At 44.3% G+C, this 26669-nt stretch overlaps 1 protein-coding gene across 1 annotated transcript in view; it reads right to left on the bottom strand.

Annotated features, from left to right (window-relative positions):
• Nucleotides 1–1203: 1203 nt before the first annotated feature.
• LOC129697020 (coagulation factor XI-like) overlaps nt 1204–26669 on the bottom strand; it is a 58839-nt gene continuing 33373 nt past the window's right edge. The window contains exons 11-20 of the mRNA XM_055635217.1: nt 25309–25468; nt 23432–23538; nt 21267–21417; nt 21077–21186; nt 16247–16424; nt 6596–6771; nt 5352–5444; nt 3496–3635; nt 1514–1670; nt 1204–1417 (exon numbers count right to left, since the gene is read on the bottom strand). Coding sequence (XP_055491192.1) covers nt 1377–1417; nt 1514–1670; nt 3496–3635; nt 5352–5444; nt 6596–6771; nt 16247–16424; nt 21077–21186; nt 21267–21417; nt 23432–23538; nt 25309–25468 — 1313 coding nt within the window. The 3' untranslated portion in view covers nt 1204–1376. The remainder of the gene's footprint in view (nt 1418–1513; nt 1671–3495; nt 3636–5351; nt 5445–6595; nt 6772–16246; nt 16425–21076; nt 21187–21266; nt 21418–23431; nt 23539–25308; nt 25469–26669) is intronic.

Here is a 26669-nt window from a genome sequence, read left to right as displayed (position 1 = left end):
TAACTTCTTTTTCTTATTCTCATCTTTTTTCAATGTAACAAAAAAAAAAAAAAGAAGTTGTACATAAAATGTATTATGAAAATATATATTAGGCACTTTGGTGCCATATATATTCACTTCTAATAAAATACTCACTTCTGTACTGTACTCACTTCTAGTAAAATAAAATATTTTTTAAAAAAAAGGATCTTATTCCTCCTGTGACAGAATTTGGGAAAAGAACAAAAGGGAGTTTCAAAAACCCATCAGGTCCAAGGACTGCAAGAATGGGGAGCATGGAAAGTGTTAATTAAATGGATTAGTAATTCATATTTTTGAAACTTTATCAGTGTTGAATCATTTGTTATGCAAAATATTAAAAAAAATACCCACATAGCCATCATTTCTGTGAATAAATTTGTGGGATGGGGCACCTCCTATACTCAATACAGCAATTTATTTGTCAACTGCAGGTAATAAATCTCACTCATTCTGAATGTAATGAATCGCAGTGGGACAGGTCAAATAATGATGAGAAGGACAACAGGAAGGAAATAGATAACTTAGTGGCAGGGTGTCATGGTTATTTCTTTATACCCATGACTGCGTGGTCAGATAAAGCTACAATGTCAACTTTAAATTCACTGATGTTATCACCGTCATTGGACAAATAATGGGTAACAACAAGTCAGAGTACAGGAGGGAGATAGATAATCTGCCAGAACACCAATCTTGCTCTCAGCATTAGCAAGACCAAGGAGATGATAGTTAACATCCTGCTAGAGGTAGGGCAAGGCTGGAAAGTATAGAGAACCCTTAGTTGACCAGAGATGGTGAGACTCTGGTCAGAAAAAATGAAGGAGGGTTTTGCAGATTTAGGCAGTCAGGGTTATGCAAATCCCATTGCTGGTATAAGAAGTGTAGCAGCACACTTGAGAAAGCAATCAGAAAAAGATGGACATGGAAATGGCAAAAGGAATTTATCTCTGATAAGTGTGAGATGTTGCATTTTTGTGTGTCAAACAAGGGCAGGACTTACACAGCAAATGAAAGAGCATTGGGAAGTGCTGCAGGTGCATAATTCCCTAAAAGTGCCTTCTTAGGTGGAAAGTTTGGTGTAGAAGGTGTTTGGCATGCTTGCCTTCATTGGAAAGGGTATTGAGTAACTTTTCATCTTTTCAAACCCAAGTCATCCAGTTAGAAAGTACCACATGACTGAATTAGCAAATTATACATTTGTTTTTAATTCCATCACCATTACAGAAAATTGAGAAATAAACTTTATTGATGCTTTCAGGCATTTTGGAAATAATAATGCAGATCCTTATTATGTTTTGGAGATTTTCTTCCTCGTAGACGACAGACAGGAAGCAATGTTTTACGATAAGCCAATCATCCTATGGGAATTGTTTCTCACCTTCCACACGATGCTGAAATTCTAAAGAAAGACATTTATAGACAATTATTTCTCTCAAAAATGAAAAATATCAAAAGAAATTTAAAATGCAACAGTGAGTGCAAGGCTGAATCTTACCTTCTGAAATTATTTTGTTCACCCAAGTGTTAAATGTTGATAAACGAGTATATATCCCAGGTTTTTTTTCCTGAAAACATCCATGGCCCCAGCTTGTAATTCCAACCAAGTACCATTTACCTTCATGTTTGCATGCTAAAGGACCTCCTAAATCTCCCTGGATAAAATATTTGAAATTATTATTTACATGTTATATATTGATTATTATCTTGATTTATTACCTGTCATAACCTTAAAAGAAATAACTCATCACATAAGAGTGTAATAGAATTTGTTCGTAGTTACAGAGAAAGGTTGAACAAGTTAGGGCTTTATTCTTTGGAGCGCAGAAGGTTAAGGGGGGACTTGATAGAGGTTTTTAAAATGATGAGAGGGATAGATAGAGTTGACGTGGAAAAGCTTTTCCCACTGAGAGTAGGGAAGATTCAAACAAGGGAACATGACTTGAGAATTAAGGGACTGAAGTTTAGGGGTAACATGAGGGGGAACTTCTTTACTCAGAGAGTGGTAGCTGTGTGGAATGAGCTTCCAGTGAAGGTGGTGGAGGCAGGTTCGTTTTTATCATTTAAAAATAAATTGGATGTTTATATGGACGGGAAGGGAATGGAGGGTTATGGTCTGAGCGCAGGTATATGGGACTAGGGGAGATTATGTGTTCGGCACGAACTAGAAGGGTTGAGATGGCCTGTTTCCGTGCTGTAATTGTTATATGGTTATATATGGTTATATGGTTATATGGTCTGATCAAGAAATCTATAATCTTTTAAAATTAGGTGCTGGAAGTTTTGGCCTCTAGCATACAAAAGTCACATCTCGGTGAAGGGAAAATTGTCTGTATGCACCAATTCATAAATAGTCATAAAGCCTACAAAGGAACGTAAATAGGAATGGGAGGTAGATAGAAATGCTGGAGAAACTCAGCGGGTGAGGCAGCATCTATGGAGTGAAGGTGAAATAGGTGATGTTTCGGCTCGAGACCCTGCAGTTCCTTCTTAAATAAATAGAAATGGGTTTAAGTCAGTCAGTCCCCCATGCTTGCTGACCCATTCAATGAAAGGAGGAGGCACAATGTCTAGGCCTTCTCCCAACTGGACAATGCTATCAGTCCTATTCCCCTTCCTATCTTCCCTCCAGCCCTGCAACTTATTTTCTTTCACATTTCCATCAATTTCCTTTTTTAATTCTTTAGCCATGCCTGCATTATGCAGCAATTGCAACAGGCCCTTCGACCCTCAGAATTCGCACCGACCAGCGATTCCCGCACACTAGCACTATCCTACACACTAGGGACAAATTACAATTTTTACCCAAGCCAATTAACCTACAAACCTGTGCTTCTTTGGAATGTGGGTGGAAACTGGAGCACCTGACGAAAACCCATGCGGAGAACATCCAAGCTTTGCACAGACAGCACTCGTAGTCAGGATCGAACCCGTGTCTCCGGCGCTATAAGGCAGCAACTCTACCGCTGCACCACTGCGCCTCTGTTTCCCTTTCTACACTGCAGGCCCAGCAGATTGCAGCACTTGCATAGGGTCATATGTTGTCTGCGGAGGGCGCTCAGCATCGCCAAGGACTGCTCTCACCCCAACCATGGACTGTTTCTACCATCCGGGAGGCACTACAGGTCTCTCCGTTGCAGAACCAGCAGGTCGAGGAACAGCTTCTTCCCGGCAGCTGTCACTCTACTCAACAACGTACCTCGGTGACTGCCAATCACCACCCCCCCCGGACACTTATTATTATTTATTCAAATCATTTGCTATGCCGCTCTTCCAGGGAGATGCTAAATGCATTTCGTTGTCTCTGTACTGTACACTGACAATGACAATTAAAATTGAATCTGAATCTGATCTGAATCTGAATACAGCCATGATTTAGTTTATAACATATCTGTGATATTATGATGGAATAACAGTGGAATACTTGAGGGTATACAGACTACTGTAAATAATAATTAGAAGTACATAATTTCATATTACCCAAAATGATTCAATTTTGCCATCTTCATTGCCAGCACACATCATATTTTCCGTTGAAATATTGTTGGAATAATATGATTGGCATTTCTTATCATCTATTACAGGAACATTCGCTTTCAGGAGAATTTGAGATATTTTACCTAAAATGTTCAAAAAAGAATATTAAAGTGTACAAAAGCAAATTAATATTCATTTTAATGTCTGCAAAGAAAATGCTGTAATACATCGTGGGTTACACCAACATCAGATGCCCTAACAGGTGTAACACACAGTAATGCTCAGTCCAATTTCCCAATAGATCCTGAAATGATCAACGGTGTGATCTCACTCAGGGTTAATTTAATTGATGAGAAACAGGCATTATTCCTTCTATTTTCTAAGCAATCATTTCTTACATTTGAAAATGTACCACAACCCATCTTTTTGTCATTTGCCAATTAATGCAATAGTTATTTTAAGCTTAGTACTTCGTATATTCCTGAATGTTGCTTTTTTCTGGTCCAGGTCACAATGATTCTTCATTGTATGCTTTAAAATGTCATGAAAAATCAAACAAGATGTCAGTTGTTATTTGACAATTATTTTGTTATTTGTCCATTTTCATTTCCAAGTACTGGTTAAATTGGTGGCAATTTTTTGGTCAACTTGTGATGAAAACAGAAAACTGTGTGGGGATTGAGTGATTTCATGGATAATTAAATAACCCAAGAGCCACGTCAAGAGTTTTTTATTGTCATATGTCCCAGATATGTCCCAGATATGACATATTGTCATATGTCCCAGAGTCTCTTTACTCAGAGACTGGTAGCTGTGGGATTTCCAGTGAGGTGGTGGAGGCAGGTTTTTTATCATGGAAAAATAAATTGGATAGTTATAAGGAAGGGAAGGGAATGGAGGGTTATGGTCTGAGCGCAGGTATATGGTCAGGGGAGATTATGTGTCCGGCACGGACTAGAAGGGTCGAGATGGCCTGTTTCGTGCTTTGTCATATGGTTATAGGTAGATAGCATTAGCCCTTTTTTAAATCTCTCCTTCTGATTGTTCCCAACATTGTCTGAGTGACACAATATTGACTCAAATTTGTTGGGCCATTCACAACATATTTCTTTTTCGCCTCTTTAAACTCCTCTGAAAATATTTCTCTCCCATTCTAGTGATTTTCACAAACGAATTACTTTTCAGAAAATAGAACATAAAACAGTTCAAGAAGGAACTGCAGATGCTGGAAAATCGAAGGTAGACAAAATTGCTGGAGAAACTCAGAGGGTGCGGCAGCATCTATGGAGTGAAGGAAATAGGCAACGTTTTGGGCCGAAACCCTTCTTCAGACTATTGCAGGGTGGGGGGGGGGGGGGCGGGGGGAAAGAAGAAAGGAAGAGGAGGAGCCAGAGGGCTGAGGGAGAGCTGAGAAGAGGAGGAGACAGCAAGGGCTACCGGAAATTCCTTTCCTCAATGAACAGCACTGAAATCCCCCAGGATATTATCAATCTAGTCCTTAAACTTCCCTACGCAAGATCCAAACTTCATTTCTATTTACTTCAACGATTCCAAATGGATGAGAGATTTTGCTTACACTGGCCCTTTACTACTATTTCCCAGTCTTTGTGTGATGCCCTTCATCCTAAGAAGGAAGAGCAGACCATCCGAGACTCTAAGTCACACCTGCAAACGGAAGTTGCCTGACTGCAAAATATCACACTGGTGCATGTGGTTCACTTGCATCTCATCCACATGAAAGACCATGTTGCCTATGCCATGGTGTTAAACAGATCCTGCAAACTGTGCATCTGACACAAGATTACCAATCGTACCCATTCTTGCAGCATTTCATCAATTATATTACCACTGTAACTCACCAGTCTCTGGTCTTCCCCAACCTGTTATCCAACACTGATTTCTCAACGGTACTTGCTCTTCTGAAGTCAGAAGAAATATTGGCATTTGATAATCTGTGTAAACATAATACGATTATAGAATAACACAATCATGATTTTAGAATGAGCAACAACAGCTAACTCATGATATGAACAGCAAATAAAATAATTGTTTCTCAAAGCATTTCTGGGGCTAAAGATTCATTCATGCAATTTGTGACCTTGAAAAATTAGTTTAACTCAAAGGAGAATAACTCAAAGATCAGACAATTTTTTTAACCCACGAAAATATGCAATTTAAAGAGCTAATAAGCAAACTCCATTGTTTGTCTTCACACCTTCTATAATAACAATGCAACCGTAGGTATGCTCTGGGCAGACTTTAGGCTATAGACTTTAGAATTTATAGATACCGCACGGAAATAGGCCCTCAGCCCACCAAGTCTGTGCCGACTAGCAATCTGAGCACTATCTACACTTGCACAAGCATAGATAGCACTATCGTATACACCAGGGAACATTTTACAATTTTACCGAATCCAATTAACCAACAAACCTATTCATCTTTGGAGTGTGGGAGGAAACCGGAGTACCCGGAGAAAACCCATGAGGGCGAAGGTACAAACTGCATACAGACAGCACCCTTAGTCAGGATGAAACCCGTGACTCTGGTGCTGTAAGGCAGCAACTCTACATCTGCACCCTGTGCCACCCCAAAAAGCACTTTGATCATGGTGTGTCCCTTTAACAGCTGCCTTAAATTATCGCATCCACTGCGCTTCAGACTGAGAACTTGCAACAATAGACAATAGGCAATAGGTGCAGGAGTAGGTAGGTTCACAGACAACATAGTGGTGACGGCCTTCTTTGAGGCTTTACCCAAAACATGCTTTTGAGCAAAGTTATGTCCATCACTCGAAGATATTGTTCCCTCTGACTCTGAATACACGGCCAACAAGTGAAGTACAAAAAAAGCTAACACAAGTTATAAGTGTTGTAAACATTTACAAAAATTGCAACTTGTTATGTTACTACTTATTTTCACTTATAGTATTAAAATTAATACAACTGAACATGACTTAACATTTTTGATAAAACTAAGTTGTACGGATAATGTAGATCTGTTAGAATTAAAACATTTAATTTGTGTTCTTGTTTGAACTATTACAGGGATCAATGTGAAATGACTTTCAATATTGCATATTAATGTTCAACCTCACCCTTACCAGTAAAGACTATATCTTGCTTGAGTTTGAGGAGAGCGATATCAAAACCCTCAGTCACAGAACTGTATTTATCATGCATGACTATCCTCTCAATTTGGTGGAAAGCGATTTCATTGGAAACATCAGATAATTTTGTTATACCAGCGTATATTCTCCATGTACCAAGATCAAAATTCCTGTTCAAATACAATTAACAATAAATTAAAATATTATATTCAACCTGCTATTTCAGCACTTGCCGTGCTCATTAAAAGGACTAATTCCAAGGTGAAGAGCAAAACAAATCCTAAAGGTTTAGATTAGATTAGATTAGATTAGATTCCTTTATTGTCATTCAGACCTTTCGGTCTGAACGAAATTATGTTGCCTGCAGTCATACACAGAACCAATAAAAACAAAACATACAATAAACACAAATTAAACATCCACCACAGTGAGTTCACCAAGCACATCCTCACTGTGATGGAGGCAAAGTCTTAGTCTCCGTCTCTTCCCTCCTTGTTCTCCCTCTGCGCTGAGGCGATCGATCCAGGACGGAGATGCCGCCCTCCAGTCCAGCGGACCTCCGTGGTGATGTCGCCGCCGCCGAAAGCCGGAACGCCATCTCCGCTCCGAGACGGCCCACCACAGCATCAGCTCCGGGCCGCCGCCCCAGCTCCAGGCCGCCGCCGAAAGCCAGAACGCCGCACCAGCAAGTCGGGCCACCGCTGCCTCAGCCCCGCTACACGGCCAGCCGCCCCAGCTGAGGGCCCCGCTGTCTCTGCTCCGGGCAGCCGCCCGCAGCTGGAGGCCGCCAGCCCCGCCATTAGGCCTCAGCGCAGTCTCAGCTCCAGCCCCGCTGCTACACGAAAAAGGTTGCCGCCCCCGAAGCCAGAGACAGAGAGACAAGTTTCACACCCACCCCCCCCCCCCCCCCCCCCCCCCCCCCCCTCTAACACAACCCAAAAAACTAAAACTTAACCAAAACAGGACAAAAAAACAACAGAAAAAAGTAAAGACAGACGGACTGCAGGCGAGCCGCAGCTGTTAACAGCGCCGCCACTTCCGGTTTGTTATGATAGCAACAGTAATGGGATGAAGGATCTTTCTCAACGTTATATATTGGGGTCAAGAAAAGAGCGTTCACATCACGGCCCTGTTTTCACCAATCTTTCCAACACTACGCACAAGAAGCGCAAGTCAGACACCATTGTATGCAGATGCAGAGAAGTGTGTTCAGCTCTGGCTGAACAACTTCCAATCTTGTGTGTGGACTCGATAAGAAGAAGATGACTGGTATATATTAACACACCAATGGCTTTGAGGCTTGATACATTGCTTTTCTTGGGCACTGGTACTATGGATGTCCATTTAAAGCAGGTGGGAACCTCATAACCATAACAGTGAGAGGTTGAAGATGTCCGCAAAAACTTCAGTCACTGAGTCTGTGCATGTTTTGAGAACATGGCCAGGTTAACCATGAGGACCAGACATTTTCCAAGGGTTCATCTTCGAAAAGGATCTTCTGACATCAGCCTTGGAGACTGAGATGGCAGGGTCACAGGGGCTGTGGGGACTGTGGTTGCATTGTTGTTCTACCTTTTAAAGAGAGCATAAAAGCATTGTGTTTAAGAAGGAACTGCAGATGCGGGAAAATCGAAGGTAGACAAAAGTGCTGGAGAAACTCAGCGGGTGAGGCAGCATCTATGGAGCGAAGGAAGCAATGTTTCGTGCAGAAACCCTTCTTCAGACATAGAAACATAGAAACATAGAAATTAGGTGCAGGAGTAGGCCATTCGGCCCTTCGAGCCTGCACCGCCATTCAATATGATCATGGCTGATCATCCAACTCAGTATCCCGTACCTGCCTTCTCTGCATACCCTCTGATCCCCTTAGCCACAAGGGCCACATCTAACTCCCTCTTAAATATAGCCAATGAACCGGCCTCGACTACCCTCTGCGGCAGAGAGTTCCAGAGACTCACCACTCTCTGTGTGAAAAAGGTTCTTCTCATCTCGGTTTTAAAGGATTTCCCCCTTATCCTTAAGCTGTGATCCCTTGTCCTGGACTTCCCCAACATCGGGAGCAATCTTCCTGCATCTAGCCTGTCAAAACCCTTAAGATTTTTGTAAGTTTCCATAATATCCCCTCTCAATCTCCTAAATTCTAGAGAGTATAAACCAAGTCTATCCAGTCTTTCTTCATAAGACAGTCCTGACATCCCAGGAATCAGTCTGGTGAACCTTCTCTGCACTCCCTCTATGGCAATAATGTCCTTCCTCAGATTTGGAGACCAAAACTGTACGCAATACTCCAGGTGTGGTCTCACCAAGACCCCTGTAAACTGCAGTAGAACCTCCCTGCTCCTATACTCAAATCCTTTTGCTATGAAAGCTAACATACCATTCGCATTCTTCACTGCCTGCTGCACCTGCATGCCTACTTTCAATGACTGGTGTACCATGACACCCAGGTCTCGCTGCATCTCCCCCTTTTCCTAGTCGGCCACCATTTAGATAATAGTCTGCTTTCCTGTTTTTGCCACCAAAATGGATAACCTCACATTTATCCACATTATACTGCATCTGCCAAACATTTTCCCACTCACACAGCCTACCCAAGTCACCTTGCAGTCTCCTAGCATCCTCCTCACAGCTAACACTGCCCCCCAGCTTAGTGTCATCCGCAAACTTGGAGATATTGCCTTCAATTCCCTCATCCAGATCATTAATATATATTGTAAATAGCTGGGGTCCCAGCATTGAGCCTTGTGGTACCCCACTAGTCACTGCCTGCCATTGTGAAAAGGACCCGTTTACTCCTACTCTTTGCTTCCTGTTTGCCAGTCAGTTCTCTATCCACATCAATACTGAACCCCCCAATGCTGTGTACTTTAAGTTTGTATACTAATCTCTTATGTGGGACCTTGTCGAAAGCCTTCTGGAAGTCCAGATACACCACATCCACTGGTTCTCCCCTATCCACGCTACTAGTTACATCCTCGAAAAATTCTATAAGATTCGTCAGACATGATTTACCTTTCGTAAATCCATGCTGACTTTGTCCAATGATTTCACCACTTTCCAAATGTGCTGCTATCCCATCTTTAATAACAGACTCCAGCAGTTTCCCCACTACCGATGTTAGACTAACTGGTCTGTAATTCCCCGTTTTCTCTCTCCCTCCCTTCTTAAAAAGTGGGGTTACGTTTGCTACCCGCCAATCCTCAGGAACTACTCCAGAATCTAAATAGTTTTGAAAGATTATTACTAATGCATCCACTATTTCTGGAGCTACTTCCTTAAGTACTCTGGGATGCAGCCTATCTGGCCCTGGGGATTTATCGGCCTTTAATCCATTCAATTTACCCAACACCACTTCCCGGCTAACCTGGATTTCACTCAATTCCTCCAACTCCTTTGACCCGCGGTCCCCTGCTATTTCCGGCAAATTATTTATGTCTTCCTTAGTGAAGACGGAACCAAAGTAGTTATTCAATTGGTCCGCCATATCCTTGTTCCCTATGATCAACTCACCTGTTTCTGACTGCAAGGGACGTACATTTGTTTTAACTAATCTCTTTCTTTTCACATATCTATAAAAACTTTTGCTGTCAGTTTTTATGTTCCCTGCCAGTTTTCTTTCATAATCTATGTTTCCTTTCCTAATTAAGCCCTTTGTCCTCCTCTGCTGGTCTCTGAATTTCTCCCAGTCCTCCGGTATGCTGCTTTTTCTGGCTAATTTGTACACATCATCCTTCGCTTTGATACTATCCCAGATTTCCCTTGTTATCCACGGATGTACAGGTGCACAACCTTTTATCCGACGATCCAAATAACGAAAACCTCCGAATAGCGACATTTTTTCGGTCCTTGAAGAAAGGTCCTTGAAAACGTTCACCGAGGGCGGCCCGCAGAGGTGACAGCGGAACCTCCGGTCGGTCCTCGAAGAAAGGGGAACTAAATCCCCATTCATAAAAGAGAAGATGAGGGTATATTGCGCGGGAGGGTTAATAATTGACAATATGCTGCTACCTGCCAGCTGCGTTAAAAAGTTCCCATGGTAGACTCACGATACACAGTGTATCGTGAGTCTTGCGTGGTAACTTTTTAACTGAGCGTGCAGGCAGCAGTAGATTGTAGCTCCCTTCAGTTTCACCCCACCTACACCCCTCTGCTTCCCGGCCATGTGTGTGACCCCTTCCCTCCGCTCTCCAGCTCCCCGCTCATTGCACCGGCGCGGGGGCTTTGTACTGTCTTCAAGTCGCGATGCTAGCAGCACAGTGCCAGTCACCGGAGACGTCAGGACCAATGGAACACCGACCCCCGACTGCAAGCACGGAGATCCCAGATCAGCAACTCCAGCCCAGCCCCGTTCCAACTCCAGAAGAACACGCTCCCCGTATGGGCAGAAGCTGATGGTGTGCAAGAATAACGTCTTGTTCTTGGGTGGCGCAGCTCGGGCTGTGGGCGAACTGCCACTTGTCGCCGTAGCGGCCCATCGGGGAGCGGATTCCTCTGGTTGGAGGGGGGTATTGTGCTGTTTGATCGCCCCCTACTATTCCAGGGACAGGGAGACAGGACGTTCACCGAGGGCGGCCCGCAGAGGTGACAGCGGAACCTCCGGTCGGTCCTCGAAGAAAGGGGAACTTAATCCCCATCCATAAAAGAGGTGAGGGTATATTGCGCGGGAGGGTTAATAATTGACAATATGCTGCTGCCTGCCCGCTAAGTTAAAAGTTCCCACGGTAGACACGATACACAGTGTAGGCAGCAGCAGATTGTCGCTCCCTTCAGTTTCACCCCACCTACACCCCTCTGCTCCCCGGCCATGTGTGTGACCCCTTCCCTCCCCTCTCCAGCTCTCCGCTCATTGCACCGGCGCGGGGGCTTTGCACTGTCTTCAAGTCGGCGATGGCTGCAGGTCAGTGCAGTCACCGGAGACGTCAGGACCAATTGAACGTCGACCACCCGGCCCACCACAAGCACGGAGATCCCAGAGACCCACAGCCAGCAGCAGCCCAGCCCAGCCCCGCTCCAACTACAGGGGAACCTGGGTTGCGGATGACGGGGCGCAGCTCGGGGCATCGTAGGGGCCCATCGGGGAGCGGGTTCCTGTTGGTCCTGACGTATCCGGCCACCTGCTATCCTCCGGGAACTGTACCGCCCTTGCAGGAGAGTGGGGTTGTTTGCAGTTGCAGAGGGAGGAGGCAAGGGCGGTACAGTTCCCAGTCTCAGCGCCAGTCCAGGGGGGTGGCCGGAGACGTCAGGACCAACGGGACAGCGACCCCCAGGCCCACTGCAAGCACGGAGATCTCAGAGACCCACAACCAGCAGCAACTCCAGCCCAGCCCCGCTCCAACTCCAGAGGAACACATAGGGGCAGAAGCTGATGCTGTGCAAGGTGTTCTTGGGGTGGCGCAGCTCGGGCTGTGGGCAAACTGCCACTTGTCGCCATAGCGGCCCATCGGGGAGAGGATTCCTCTGGAGTTGGAGGGGGAGGGGGGTATTGTGCTGTTTGATCGCCCCCTGCTATCCCAGGGACAGGGAGACACAGCGGCTTTTTAGACTGGTGGGCAATCACTTCCAAAGTTCTGCCCACACAGTCAGTACACCTCTCCTACACTGCATTTCATACAAACATTTATTCTGCAAAAAACCACATTGAAGACTCAAGCTCGCGACCGAGTAACTGCCGGGATCAAGGCGCAAACTCGCGACCTTGCGGATATGAGCCGAACACTCTACCACTGAGCCAGCCATTAAAATCTACGTAAAAAAATTTCCATTCCGAAGACCGACAAATTCTGAATTACGAAAATTGTCTGGTCCCAAGGCTTTCGGATAAAAGGTTGTGCACCTGTAATACCTTCCCTGATTTATTCTTTTGCCAAACTGGGATGAACAATTTTTGAAGTTCATCCATGCAGTCTTTAAATGTCTTCCATTGCATATCCACCGTCAACCCTTTTAGAATTAATTGCCAGTCAAACCTGGCCAATTCACGTCTCATACCCTCAAAGTTACCTTTCTTTAAGTTCAGAACCATTGTTTCTGAATTAATAATGTCACTCTCCATCCTAATGCTGAACTCAACCATATTATGGTCACTCTTGCCCAAGGGGGCACGTACAACAAGATTGCTAACTAACCCTTCCTCATTACTCAATACCCAGTCTAGAATAGCCTGTTCTCTCGTTGGTTCCTCTGCATGTTGATTTAGATAACTATCCCGCATACATTGCAAGAAATCTTCTTCCTCAGCACCCCTGCCAAGTTGATTCACCCAATCTATATGTAGATTGAAGTCACCCATTATAACTGTTTTGCCTTTGTCGCATGCATTTCTAATTTCCTGTTTGATACCATCTCCAACTTCACTACTACTGCTAGGTGGCCTGTACACAACACCCACCAGCGTTTTCTGCCCCTTAGTGTTTCGCAGCTCTACCCATACCAATTCCACATCCTCCAAACTAATGTCCTTCCTTTCCATTGCGTTAATCTCCTCTCTAATCAGCAACGCTACCCCACCTCCTTTTCCTTTCTCTCTATCCCTCCTGAATATTGAATATCCCTGGATGTTCAGCTCCCAGCCTTGGTCACCCTGGAGCCATGTCTCCGTGATCCCAACTATATCATAGTCATTAATAGCTATCTGCACATTCAACTCATCCACCTTATTACGAATGCTCCTTGCATTGAGACACAAAGCCTTCAGGCTTGTTTTTATAACACTCTTACCCCTTATACAATTATGTTGAAAAGTGGCCCTTTTTGATTTTTGCCTTGGTTTTGTCTGCCTGCCACTTTTACTTTTCACCTTGCTACCTATTGCTTCTACCCTCATTTTACACCCCTCTGTCTCTGCGCTCACACATTTAAGTTAAGATTTCCCTTTAACTCCATCCTCCACTATCCCATTCGACACCCCACCCCCCTTATTTAGTATAAAGCCACCCGTGTAGCTGTGGCAAACCTGCCTGCCAGAATGCTGGTCCCACACCTGTTAAGATGCAATCCGTCCCTTTTGTACAGTTCCCCCTTACCCCAAAACAGATCCCAGTGATCTAAGAATCTAAATCCCTGCCCCATGTACCAGTTCCTCAGCCACACGTTCAGGTCCCGTATCTCCCTGTTCCTGCTCTCGCTAGCACGGGGAACTGGAAGCAAACCGGAGATAACAACCCTGGAGGTCCTGCTTTTCAACATTTTTCCGAGCTCTCTAAAGTCACGCTGCAGAATATTCATCCCCTTCTTTCTGACATCGTTTGTGCCGACATGCACTACCACTTCCAGATGTTCACCTTCGCCCTTGAGGATTTTCTGCACTCTGTCCATGACATCCTGGATCCTGGCACCGGGAAGGCAGCACACCATCCTCGCATCCCGTCTGTTGCCGCAGAAACCCCTGATCGTACCTCTCACAATGGAGTCTCCCACTACAATGGCCTTGCCTGCCTTAGGCCTTTTTGGTTTTGGCTTAACAGCCCTATTCGCATCGCAAGCCAGACTGATGTAGGGCGGGGAAAAGAAAGGAGAAAGGAAGAGGAGGAGCCCGAGGGCTGAGGTAGAGCTGAGAAGGGGACGAGACAGCAATGGCTACCGGAAATTGGAGGTCAATGTTTATGCCGCTAGGGTGAAAACTTCCCAAGCGGAATGTGAGGTGCTACTCCTCCAATTTCCACTGGTGCTCACTCTGGCCATGGAGAAGGCCCAGGTCAGAAAGGTCGGATTCGGAATGGGAGGGGGAGTTGATGTGCTGAGCCACCGGGACATCAGGTTGGTTAATGCGGATCGAGTGGAGGTAATCGGACTTCATCCACTTCACCACCAACTTCCATCCGACACTCAAATACACCTGGACCATTTCCGACACTTTCCCTACCATTTCTTGACCTCACTATCTCCGTCGCAGGTGATAGACTTCTGACTGACATCCACTATAAAACCACTGACTCCCATGGCTATCTAGACTACACTTCTTCCCACCCTGCTTCCTGAAAGGACTCCATCCCCTACTCCCAATTCCTCAATCTATGCCGCATCTGCTCCAATGATGAGGTGTTCCACACCAGGGCATCAAAAATGTCCTAATTCTTCATGGAAGGGGGGGTTCCCCTCCCCTACTATAGATGAGGCTCTCACCAGGGTCTCTTCAATACCCCGTAACACTGCTCTCTCTCCCCATCCCCCCACTTGTAACAAGGGTGAAAGAGGTTCACCTGCATCTCCTCCAACCTCATCTATTGCATCAATTGCTCTAGGTGTCAGCTGATTTAGTCAGGTGAGACCAAGCGAAGACATGCCGATCGTTTTGCCGAACACCTCCTCTCGGTCCGCATTAACCAACCTGATCTCCTGGTGGCTCAGCACTTCAACTCCCCCTCCCATTCCGAATCTGACCTTTCTGTCCTGGGCCTCCTCCATGGCCAGAGTGAGCACCACCAGAAATTGGTGGAGAACACCTCATATTCCGCTTGGGCAGTTTGCACCTTGGCAGCATAAACATTGATCTCCAATTTCCGGTAGCCCTTGCTGTCTCTTCTCCCCCCCCCCCCCCCCCCCCCCCCCCCCTCAGCTCTCCCTCAGTCCTCGGGCTCCTCCTCTTCCTTTCTCCTTTCTTCTCCACGCCCCATCCAGTAAGAAGGAGTATGGTCGGGTAGTCTAATTATACAAAGTGCGGCTGAGTAACAGAGCAATACATTTCTTTGATGGTGGAGAAGTGAACTAGATCTGCTTCAATTTGCTGAATGCCACAACAGGACAATAGTAGAAAAAGATACAAAGTGCTGGAATAGCTCAGCGGGTCAGGCAACATCTCTAGAGAACATGGATAAATGACGTTGCATCAGTCAGAAGAAAGGTGATGATGCGTGATTTACTATGCAATCCAACTTCTAAGTGAATTTCTGTCTTTGCCATTGCAACCGGCAAAAGGATCCTTAAGTAATTTTTTTACTTCTGGGGACTCATAATGCTTGGTCAGAGTATACTCAAGGCTGAGAAATCCACAAACACCGAAGGAATTAGAGGATATGGGCAGTGGGCAGAAAAGTGAGAGATAGGATCAGTCGTGACTTTATGAAATGACGGAGCTGGCTCGAGGGGTCATGAGTCATAAAGCATGGAAACAGACCCTTAGGCCCACGTCGTCCACACCAACCCAGATGACTCATCTAATCTAGTCTCATTTACCTGTGTTTGGCAAATATTCCTTTAAACCTTTCATATCCATGTACCTGTCCTAGTGTCTTTTTAATGCTGTTATAGTACCTGCATCAACCATTGTGTTATGCAGAATCCCGCCTCTGTTTACTGTTTCCTATATAAAGAGGCATAACAATGTTTTCAACAAAAAAGTCAGGGGAAATGCAAAAAGGGGATTTGAAAGACACGAGGAGTAAATATATAAATATACATACGAAACTAGAACAATTTAAATGTTATATTATAATTCTCCAGAAATATTCATAACCAAACAACTGGACTAGGTGAAGAATATTTGCATAACTGTGTCCCTATCTTATTAAATCTTTTAGCTGCAGTCACAAAATGAAGGATGTTCATGAGAATAAGAACATTTTTTGTTCCATTTTGAGAAATAGTGCCATAGGCATTAAGGCATATACAGTAGCTAGAGATATTTTATTTCTAGATCAAAAGTTATACCTTTCAAAGCAGTGAGCAGCTGTGATGATCCAAAGACTAGATATAATGGATCCACCGCAGACATGTCTAAATTCACCCTTTTGGCCAAAGTGGATCGAGACTTGCCATGGCCATTCACCAGGAAGAGAATCAGTTCCACCGTAAACTCTTCGTTTTAGTCGATTGACTTGCCCACAGGCTGCAATTAATCCAATTAATAAGTTAAATGTTAGTGCATGAAAACATTGCCAATTCTATTCAATGATGTATTACTGACCCAAATCATGCCGGCTGTGGCTTGCTGCCCTGAAGAGAATAATAATAATGTTAATAATAATAATAATAATAAATTTTATTTATGGGCTCCTTTCAAGAAGAGTCTCAAGGACACCTTACAAAAATTTAGCAGGTAGAGGAAAAACATGTAAGGGGAATGAAATAAATAGAGACATGACTAGTACACAAAGTAAAGACAGAATACAATTCAAAACACAATATGAGGCAATTAATGCACAGATGAAAAGGGACGGCACGTGGGACTAAGGATAGGCAGAGGTGAAGAGATGGGTCTTGAGGCAGGACTGGAAGATGGTGAGGGACACGGAATTGCGGATCAGTTGGGGGAGGGAGTTCCAGAGCCTGGGAGCTGCCCTGGAGAAGGCTCTGTCCCCAAAACTGCGGAGTTTGGACTTGTGGATGGAGAGGAGACCGGCTGATGTGGATCTGAGGGACCGTGAGGGTTGGTAGGGGGAGAGGAAGTCAGTGAGATATGGGGGGGCCAGATGGTGGAGGGCTTTGTAGGTGAGGATCAGGATTTTGTAGGTGATCCGGTGGGAGATGGGAAGCCAGTGAAGTTGTTTGAGGACTGGAGTGATGTGATGCCAGGATTTGGTGTGGGTGATGAGTCGGGCGGCTGCGTTCTGGACCAGTTGGAGTCAGTTGACGTAGGTGGAGCTGATGCCAAGGAGAAGTGAGTTGTAATAGCCCAGTTGGGAAGAGATAAAGGTATGGATGAGTCTTTCAGCAGCGGGCGGTGTGAGAGAGGGTCTGAGTTTGGCGATGTTGCGGAGATGAAAGAAGGAGGTTTTAATGACATGGCGGGTGTGAGGCTCAAGGGAGAGGGTGGAATCAAAGATCACGCCAAGGTTGCGGGCCTTGGGAGATGGGGAGACAGTGGTGCCGTCGATGGTGAGAGTGGGGTTATTGATTTTGCTGAGTGTGGCTTTGGAGCCTATGAGGAGGAATTCTGTCTTATCGCTGTTGAGTTTGAGGAAGTTAAGTTGCATCCATGTTTTTATAGCTGACAAACAGGAGTTGATATGGGAGAGGGGAAGGTTGTGGGGGGATTTGGTGCTGAGGTAGATCTGGGTGCCATCAGCGTAACAGTGGAAGTCCAGGTTGAAGTGGCGGAGTATCTGACCAAGGGGGAGGATGTAGATGATGAAGAGGAGGGGGCCGAGTACGGAGCCTTGGGGAACGCCTTGAGTGACTGTGGCTGTAGCAGAGGTGTGGTTGTGGAGAGAGATGAAGTGGGATCTGTTGGAAAGGTAGGAACGGAGCCAGCTGAGTGCAGAGCCTTCAATGCCGAGGTCTTTGAGTCTGGTGAGCAGGATGTTATGGTTCACTGTATCGAAGGCTGCGCTCAGGTCGAGGAGGATGAGGATGTTGAGGGAACCAGTGTCAGCAGAGGTGAGGAGGTCGTTGAGGACTTTGAGAAGAGCAGTTTCTGTGCTATGGAGGGGGCGAAAGCCAGATTGGAGGGGTTCAAGTAGGTTATACGCAAGGAGGTGGGAATGAAGTTGCGACGCAACAATACGCTCCAGGGTTTTTGAAAGAAAGGGGAGGTTTGAGATTGGGCGATAGTTAATGAGAGAGGAGGGATCAAGACCAGGTTTCTTTAAGATTGGTGTGACAGCAGCAGTTTTGAAAGCGGAGGGGACAATTCCTTTGGACAATGAGGAGTTGAAGAGATTAGTGAGGTAGGGGCAGAGAACGGGGAGGCAGGACTTCAACAGGGGAGTGGGGAGAGGGTCGAGGGAGCAGGTAGTGGGTTTGGAAGAACTGGTGAGTTTGGAGATTTCAATAGGGGTGACCAGGTCAAACTGGGAGAGGAAGCAGTGTGGAGGAGGGGTAAGGAGGTCAGTGGAGATGTTGAAAGGAGGGGCCTTGGTAGGTGTTGGTATAGATGCTGGGGAGTCGGGTACAGGGGATAAAGATTGATAGATCATGCTGATTTTTTCAGCGAAAAAGTGGAGGAATGAGTTGCAGAGATCCGGAGTAGAGGTAGGGAGAGTGTTGGCTCGAGGTTTGAGGAGGTTGCCCACTGTGGAGAAGAGGGTTCTGTGGTTTAGGCAGGGATCGGTGAATATGGAGGAGAGGTTGGCAGATTTTGCAGCAATGAGGGCATCTTTGTAGTCAGTGAGGTGGAGTTTGTAAGCTTCAAGGTGAACTGTGAGAGATGATTTATTTGTGAGTCGTTCAAGTCGGCGACCAGTCTGTTTCAGTTTACGAAGTGCAGGTGTGTACCAGGGTGAAGATGTGTTGAAAGTTACGGTTCTTGTTTTGAGGGGGGCCAGAGTGTTAAGGGAGGTAGACAAGGTGGAGTTGAGATGGTTTGTGAGATCATCAGGTGAGATATGGGTTGAGTCCAGGGGGAGAGTGGTGGAGAGCAGGTCAGAGAGATGGTGGGGATCAATGGATTTTAGATTACGGAAGGTGATTTCTCGGAGGAAGCGGGGGCGAGGTGTCGGAGAAGGGATGGTGAACCGTATAAGCTTATGATCAGAGGGGGGGAAGAGGCATGGATGGAGGTCGCGTACCGGTTGATTTGTGGAGCAAACCAGGTCAAGGATGTGACCTTTGTCATGGGTGGGAAAGGTGACGTGCTGAGTGAGAGAGAAGTTGTCAAGTAAAAAGGCGAATTCAGATGCGAGCTTGCAGGTGGGGGAGTCCATGTGAATATTTAAGTCACCAAGTAACAGCAGACGTGGGGAGAGGGATGAGGCAAGTGTGAGGAGTTCAGTGAAGTCAGATAGGAAGGAGGGGTTTGGTTTAGGTGGCTGGTAAATGAGGATGACTGTCATGGAGGAAAGGGTTTTGAAGACGAGGAATTCAAATGATGCTACTGGGGGGGAAGGTGAGTTCAGTGATCCGAAAATTCTGGTTGAAAATAACAGCGAGGCCACCTCCATGGCGGGAGGGGCGGGGTTTGGAGATGTAATTAAATCCAGGTGGGGATGCTTGATTGAGGGAGAAGAAGAACCGTCAGTGTACAGCCACTCCCAGACAAGTAGGTCTCAGATTTATGTAAGAGCTTTGCGGGAGTTGCTGGGAATCTCCCACTGCCACACTGCACCAGTCACATGTGGACAGGATCAGAGGCCCATTCACCTGAATGGGCTTTTCCAAGCTGCTGTATGTGGTAAAAGATGTTACCTCGCTTTTGCTACATTTGATTCTGTGCTCATATATTGACCAACGATTAGTATTTTAATATTTTTTTATTATTTCTTAATTATTTCTTACTATCATTGACGAACTCTGGCTGAAAGAAAATGACCGATGAACCCTTCCAGATATGATATCCTCCTGTCAAAGGCTATCCAGGCACTCTGGGCACGTGCTCCGCAATATTTGTGCTATGCTGTGTTCAATGCAGAGACTTCACTACCTTTCCATGGGCACTGTAAACACCTTACTATGGGCAGTGTAACACCGTGCCACGGTGACTGTATACACAGCACCACGCCTTGCCCTGCTCACCCCTCACTACACATTGCCATGGTCACTGCTCTGACCTCACTACACCTTGCCATGGTGACTGTACACACCTCACTACACACTGTCAAGATCACTGTAATACACCTTACTACGCCTTACCCTGCTCGCTGTACACACCTTGCCATGGTGACAGTACACACCTCACTATGCCTTGCCCTGCTCACTGTATACACCTTGCCATGGTGACTGTACACACCTCACTATGCCTTACCCTGCTCATTGCTCAGCCCTCACTACATATTGTCCTGGTCACTGTACACATCTCACAACAGCATTCTATGGTCACTGCATGACTTCACTGCACCTCACCCTGGTCACTGCAACTCCCTCAAATTCTCTCTGAGCATCCTCAGCATTATAATAATTGTTTAAATGAATCAGTTATCTGCTTCTCTTATTGCATGTGCAGCATGGTGTTCATTGTACACGTACTAACCACGTTTGCATGGGCAATGCACAAGAAAACCGATACAGTTCTTCATCTATCAGTTCTTTCCACTCTTTAACCAGCTTTGATTTATCACGGTGGCTAAAATGTTACCTACATAGCAGACTGCCACAGAATGAAAACAAAACCTGTGGAAGGTAGGAGAAGAAAAAACACAAAGTGCTAGAATAGCTCAGAGGGTTAGAAAGCATCCATGGAGAACATGGATGGGTAACGTTTTGGATCAAGACCCTTCTTCAGACTGTCCCCAAAACATTGTCTATCCAAGTTCTCCATAAATTTTGTCTGACCCGCTAACTTACTCCAGCACTTTGTGTCTTTTTTATAAACAAGCATCTGCAGCTCCTCGTGTCTACCTGTGGTAGGAGGCTGGACATTAACCCATGGTCCTGAAGATTGGAAAGTGATTGATATAATGTCCTTCTGCTTTGTACATTTCAATGAACTGTTTATGCAGACACCTTTATCAGAATGGTTCTCTGTCCACACACGTCATGGGTACTACCTGGAGCTGGTAGGGCATAAATCATGCTCAAAAAAGCACAATTGGTCTAAATTCCTTGCTAATCCCCTTCACAGGGAATTTAATTCTCCAATATTCACTCTGCCAAAATATTACTTACTCGTGGTGTTCATGGTACAAAGCCTCAAAGAAAAACCAGAAACAGCTCCAATAGATTCATCTATTTTTAATGGTAGTCCATTATCGGTCTTTTGTAAATAGCAATTGCACCTAAAACAAAGGAAAATAGACATCAGCAGCCTTCAAGATTTTTAAATTGGCAGATAAATGTAAAATAAAAATGTTTATACATTTCCTGATTGCAGGTTTCTTCGAAGGTAAAAAATTGGCAATGTCTGTGATCTGTGCAACTGTTTTGACAGTCCCCATGGCTCCCAAGTTGCTTAATTTGGAGTATTTTCCCTTCAAATGATTTGTTATGAAAAACGTTGGATTCGCAATCTGTAAAGTAAATACAGTGGAACTGAACATTCATGTCGAAAGAAAAGTGGAAGAATACAAGAGCTCACAATGGGTGGCAGAGTGACGTAGCTTGTAGAGCTGCTACCTCACAGCACTAGAGACCCAGGTTTGATCATAGAAAATAGGTTCAGGAGGAGGCCCTTTGGTCCTACGAGCCAGCACCACCATCCATTGTGATCATGGATGATCATCCACAATCAGTAAACCGTGCCTGCCTTCTCCCCATATCCCTTGATCTCTTGATCCTGACCTCAGGTGCTGTCTGTGTGGAGTTTGCACATTTCCCTGTGTCCTCCAACATCCCAAAGACGTGCAGCTCTGTAAATTGCCCCTAGTGTGTAGGGAGTGGATGGAAAAGTGGCATAACATTGTTGGGCGGCGCGGACTCTGCCTATTTTCTATTTCCATGTTGTACTGTACCTCTAAATTTAAAAAAAAAACATTTAGTTTTTCACTACTGCCAAAGATCACAATAAAAAGATGGCAATGCAGTTTCATCAGTGCATTTATGGAATACAACTATGTGCCTGCACCTATTTCATAATTGGTGAAAAAGTGATACTCTTTCGAATAATACTCAATTGCACCATAGTCTAATCTTAACGCTGTGATTACATATCCAACTCCTTTTCACCCTCAAAGCTTGCAAAACAAAAAAGGTTCAGCATGCCATTATTTAAGTTACATAGATACATAGACAAAATGTGAAGGAGTAGGCCATTAGGCCTTTCGAGCCAGCATCACCATTTAATATGATCATGGCTGATCATCCACAATCAATACCCCGTTCCTGCCTTCTCCTCATATCCCTTGATTCTGCTAACTCTATCTAATGCCCCTGTCCCACAAACCTGAACAGAAACCTCTGGAGACTTTGAGCCCCGCCCAAGGTTTCCGTGCGGTTCCCGGAGGTTTTTTTCAGTCTCCCTACCTGCTTCCATTACCTGCAACCACTTGCAACCTCCGGGAACCACACGGAAACCTTGGGTGGGGCGTAAAATCTCCAGAGGTTTCCGTTCAGGTTTCCTAAATGGAACAGGGGCATAAGTGGGACAGGGACATTACTCTCATTTGAATGCATCTAGTGAATCGGCCTCCACTGCCTTCTGAGGCAGAGAATTCCACAAATTCACAATGTGAAAAAGTTTTCCCTCATCTCAGTTCTAAATGGCATTTCCCTTATTCTAAACTGTGACCCCTGGTTCTGAACTCCCCCAACATCGGGAACATGGAAAAGGTTGAACCATAACAATAGGTGAGATTGCACATTACACAGCCAATGCCTTTCTGGAGGCTGTACTGCACCCGTGATGATGCATATTACTTGCCCTTGTTGATGTCTGCCTGGTTGTGCGGAATTGCTGGCTAGCCATCAGCACTAGTGAGCCCTGCCCTCCAAACGAATGCACACAAAAATAACAATGGTTAAAACTGGCTGAGAACTAATTTCATAACTGATAGAAAATCTATTTTGGACAGTAAAAATGATCAATGGGTAATGAAAGTTTTCAGATATTGTACAGACTCAAAAGCTGTAAATCTTTACAAAATAACCATGTTAAACACAGTGTGCGATGCTTTCTTTCTTCTCTGGATATTTGATCAAAGAAGAACTACTGTTCTTTCCACCTCCACAGTTATCCTATAACATCTCCCGCAGTGCAGTTTTATTTTGCCAGCATGAGATCAACACACTGGGTCCAATGGCAGATCATTGATCCATGGAAGAAAGTCAATGAATCGGAGGTTCAAACTGCTTAGGTACAAAGGGTACAAGGAAATTGAAAAGTGCTGGCAAAGAAAACATGGAAAAGCTAGTAGTGTAGTGAATAATGTAGTGTATCTAAATCTAAATTTTATTAGTTATTTAATTTATGACATCGGATGGAAGCTGCATATCAAATCGCGTTGCGCTTATGTGCAATGACAATAAAATATATTATTATTATTATTATTATTATTATTATTATTATTATTATTATTAACCACATACCAGGAATGTCTGAGCAACTTCGCAGGGAATAACCAGTCACCACCTCACTTAAAGGCTTAGAGGAGGAAGGAAGTCCTGATTCTGTTTTCTTCAAGTAACACCAATTTCTGCAGATGAATTGAAAATGAATATGAGCCTGTTCAGACATATTTTTGTTTATAATTTATATTTCTCAACTTGTTAGTGTTAAAATGTACGCTCATAAAATATAGCACTTGTCAGTATCACACCCCACTTTATCACAACAGCGTTTTGACATGTCCAAAGACATGTGAGATTGAGATACTGCAGTGGAGTTGACTCAGTAAGGCTCCAATCTGCAATCCTGATCATTCTCTAGGCCCATTCACAGCCCAATTATTTTCTCCAGCACGACCCATTACCCTGATTTCCCTTCATCTGGCCCTAAACTGACAAGCCAACCTCTGACTGTTGATCTATCTTCCTTTGACTTTTCTTATGGTCCTACTCTAAGATTTACTACCATTTTTTCCAGAGATTCTACTATGATAGAAAGACAATTGTGCCAATTCAGCCTCAGCAGTTCCTGAACTTTCAAGCAGGAAAAATGATTGTTGCTGCACGACATGTATGCATCATCTCTGCTGTCTTATGGTTGACGTTGAAGTGAAATTGATCGTAACATTTAAATTATCAGTAAAACTCAGCAGGTCAGGCAACATCTTTGTGGACATTGAAATTAAAATTATTGATTATACACAGTAGGTCAGGCAGCATCTAGGTTAATATTTCCATGTTCTCTCAATAAAACTGGGAAATGTTAGAAATTAAGCAAGTTCTAACTTCTATTTCTACTTCTCTCTCTACCTTTTTCCAGTTCTGACAAAAACTAGATCAGCACCTACAATATTAATTTTCTTTGTCTTTCGACAGAGGCACCTTATCTGACGGCGGCACCTTATCAAGGCCGCCTGAAAATCCAGGAAAATCCACTGACTCTCCTTTATCTATCCTGCTATTTACTTCCTCAAAGAATTCCAACAGATTTGTCAGGCAAGATCTCCCTTTGGCCTATTTTATCATGTGCATAAGTACTCAGAAACTTCATCCTTAATGGTGGACTAAAATCTTATCAATCACTGTGTTAACCGGCCTATAGTTTCCCCTCTTTTGCTTTGCTCCCTCCCTGAAGAACAGTTGAAGTAACATTTGCAATTTTCTGGTCCTCTGGGACTACTCCACACTCTAGTGATTCTTGATACATCACCGATAATGACTCCACAATCTCTAAGACTACCTCTTTCAGAGCCCTGTCTCTATCCATAACTAACTTAAACTCAATAGAACAGTGGTCGCTGATCCAAAAAGGGCTCATCCACGAACATTTCATCCACTTTCCCCTCCCAATTTCCTAAGATTAAATCAAGAGTTGCCCTCTCCTGTCGAGAGCTCTCAACATATTGTCTGAAGAAATTTTCCTGAACACATTTGACAAATTCTGCCTTGTATAAACCTTCTACACAATGATATTCCCAGTCAATATTGGGGAAGTTAAAAATCCCCTATTATGACAACCTTATTAGTCCTGCAGCTGCATGCAATCTCCTGGCATATTTGTCTCTTCAAATTGCCGTGGACTTTTTTGTGACCTGTAGTGCACCCCCAAAAAGGTGATCATTCCTTTCTTATTTCTCAGCTCCACCCACACAAGAAACAATGATTTCAGTCTAATAATATTCCAGTTCGGCTGATAAAAAGTCTAAAAATAAGTCCACCTCCATCTCTACAGAAGCTGATTGACCTGCTTCCAGAATTTTATGTATTTTCTAGTATTTTACAATGCCTTGTATTAATGCAGTAGCTCACCTGGACAATACAAATACAAAATATTGTAATACCTTTTATATTGAACTTACTTCCTGGAATCCTTTGTCCATTTATTGTTTACGTATGTAAAAAACAAGCAATTGGGGTAGTATGTGCAAATCAATTGACATGTTTCAGCACTAGGAGCCAGTACATGCTTAATATCATTCCCAGGGAAATCAACATTCTGTAAAAGCCTTCTTCTGCAAGCTGTATTGAAAATGCAATGAAAAAAAGGCTTTAATGGACATAAAAATCCTATAACATGCTTTAAATGTCAAACAAGTGAAAGACTAAGAAAAAAAGATACAGATTTATGTGGCACCTTGGAGCCTCGAAGGTGTTTTCCTGCCTTTGAAGCTCGGGCAGCACAGTGGCGCAGCAGTAGAGTTGCTGCCTTACAGTGCCAGAGACCCGGGTTCAATCCTGACTGTGGGTGCTGTTTGTTTGGAGTTTGTATGTTTTGTTTAGTTTAGTTTAGTTTAGTGATACAGCGCGGAAACAGGCCCTTTCAGCCCACCGGGTCCACGCAGACCAGCGATCCCCGCACATTAACACTATCCTATACTTTTAAAAATAAATTGGATAGGTATATGGATGGGAAAGGAATGGAGGGTTATGGTCTTAGTGCAGGTAGATGGGACTAGGGGAAAATAATTGTTCGGCACAGACTTGTAGGGCCGAGATGGCCTGTTTCAGTGCTGTAATTGTTATATGGTTATATGGTTATATGGTTATACCCACTAGGGACAATTTTTACATTTACCAAGCCAATTAACCTACAAACCTGTATGTCTTTGGAGTGTCAGAGGAAACCAAAGATCTCGGAGAAAACCCACGCACGTCACGGGGAAAACGAACAAACTCCGTACAGACAGCACCCGTAGTCAGGATCGAACCCGAGTCTACGGTGCTGCATTTGCTGTAAGGCAGCAACTCTACCGCTGGCCACCATTCTCCCCATGACTGCGTGGGTTTCCGCTGGATGCTCCAGTTTCCTCCTACACTAAAGAGGTACGGTTTTGTAAATTAATAGGCTATGGTGAAGATTGTAAATTGTCCCTAGTGTGTAGGACAGTGCTATTGTGTGATTGCTAGTCAGTGTGGGTTCGCTGGTCCGAAGGGCCTGTTTCTGTGCTGTATCTCTAAACTAAACTAAACTAAACTAAAAGTATTCCTAAAGTGTGGTGCATGTCTTTACACAGCAAGATCCCACTTAATTAATGGTAACAATATGATAATGTGCACCTTGAAGTGACAATGATTACAGTCATAGTCAAAGATTAGTTCAGCACATCCATGGGGTACTATGCAAATTCCATCTGTCCAAATTGGGACTAATTATTCAAAGATCAATGATTTGGATGAGAGCATACAGGGCAAGATTAGCAAGTGTGCTGATGATACAAAA

This window comes from Leucoraja erinacea, chromosome 1, assembly GCF_028641065.1.
Source record: "Leucoraja erinacea ecotype New England chromosome 1, Leri_hhj_1, whole genome shotgun sequence".
NCBI classification, from domain to species: Eukaryota; Metazoa; Chordata; class Chondrichthyes; order Rajiformes; family Rajidae; genus Leucoraja; species Leucoraja erinaceus.
This window is presented reverse-complemented; position numbering and strand designations above follow the sequence as displayed.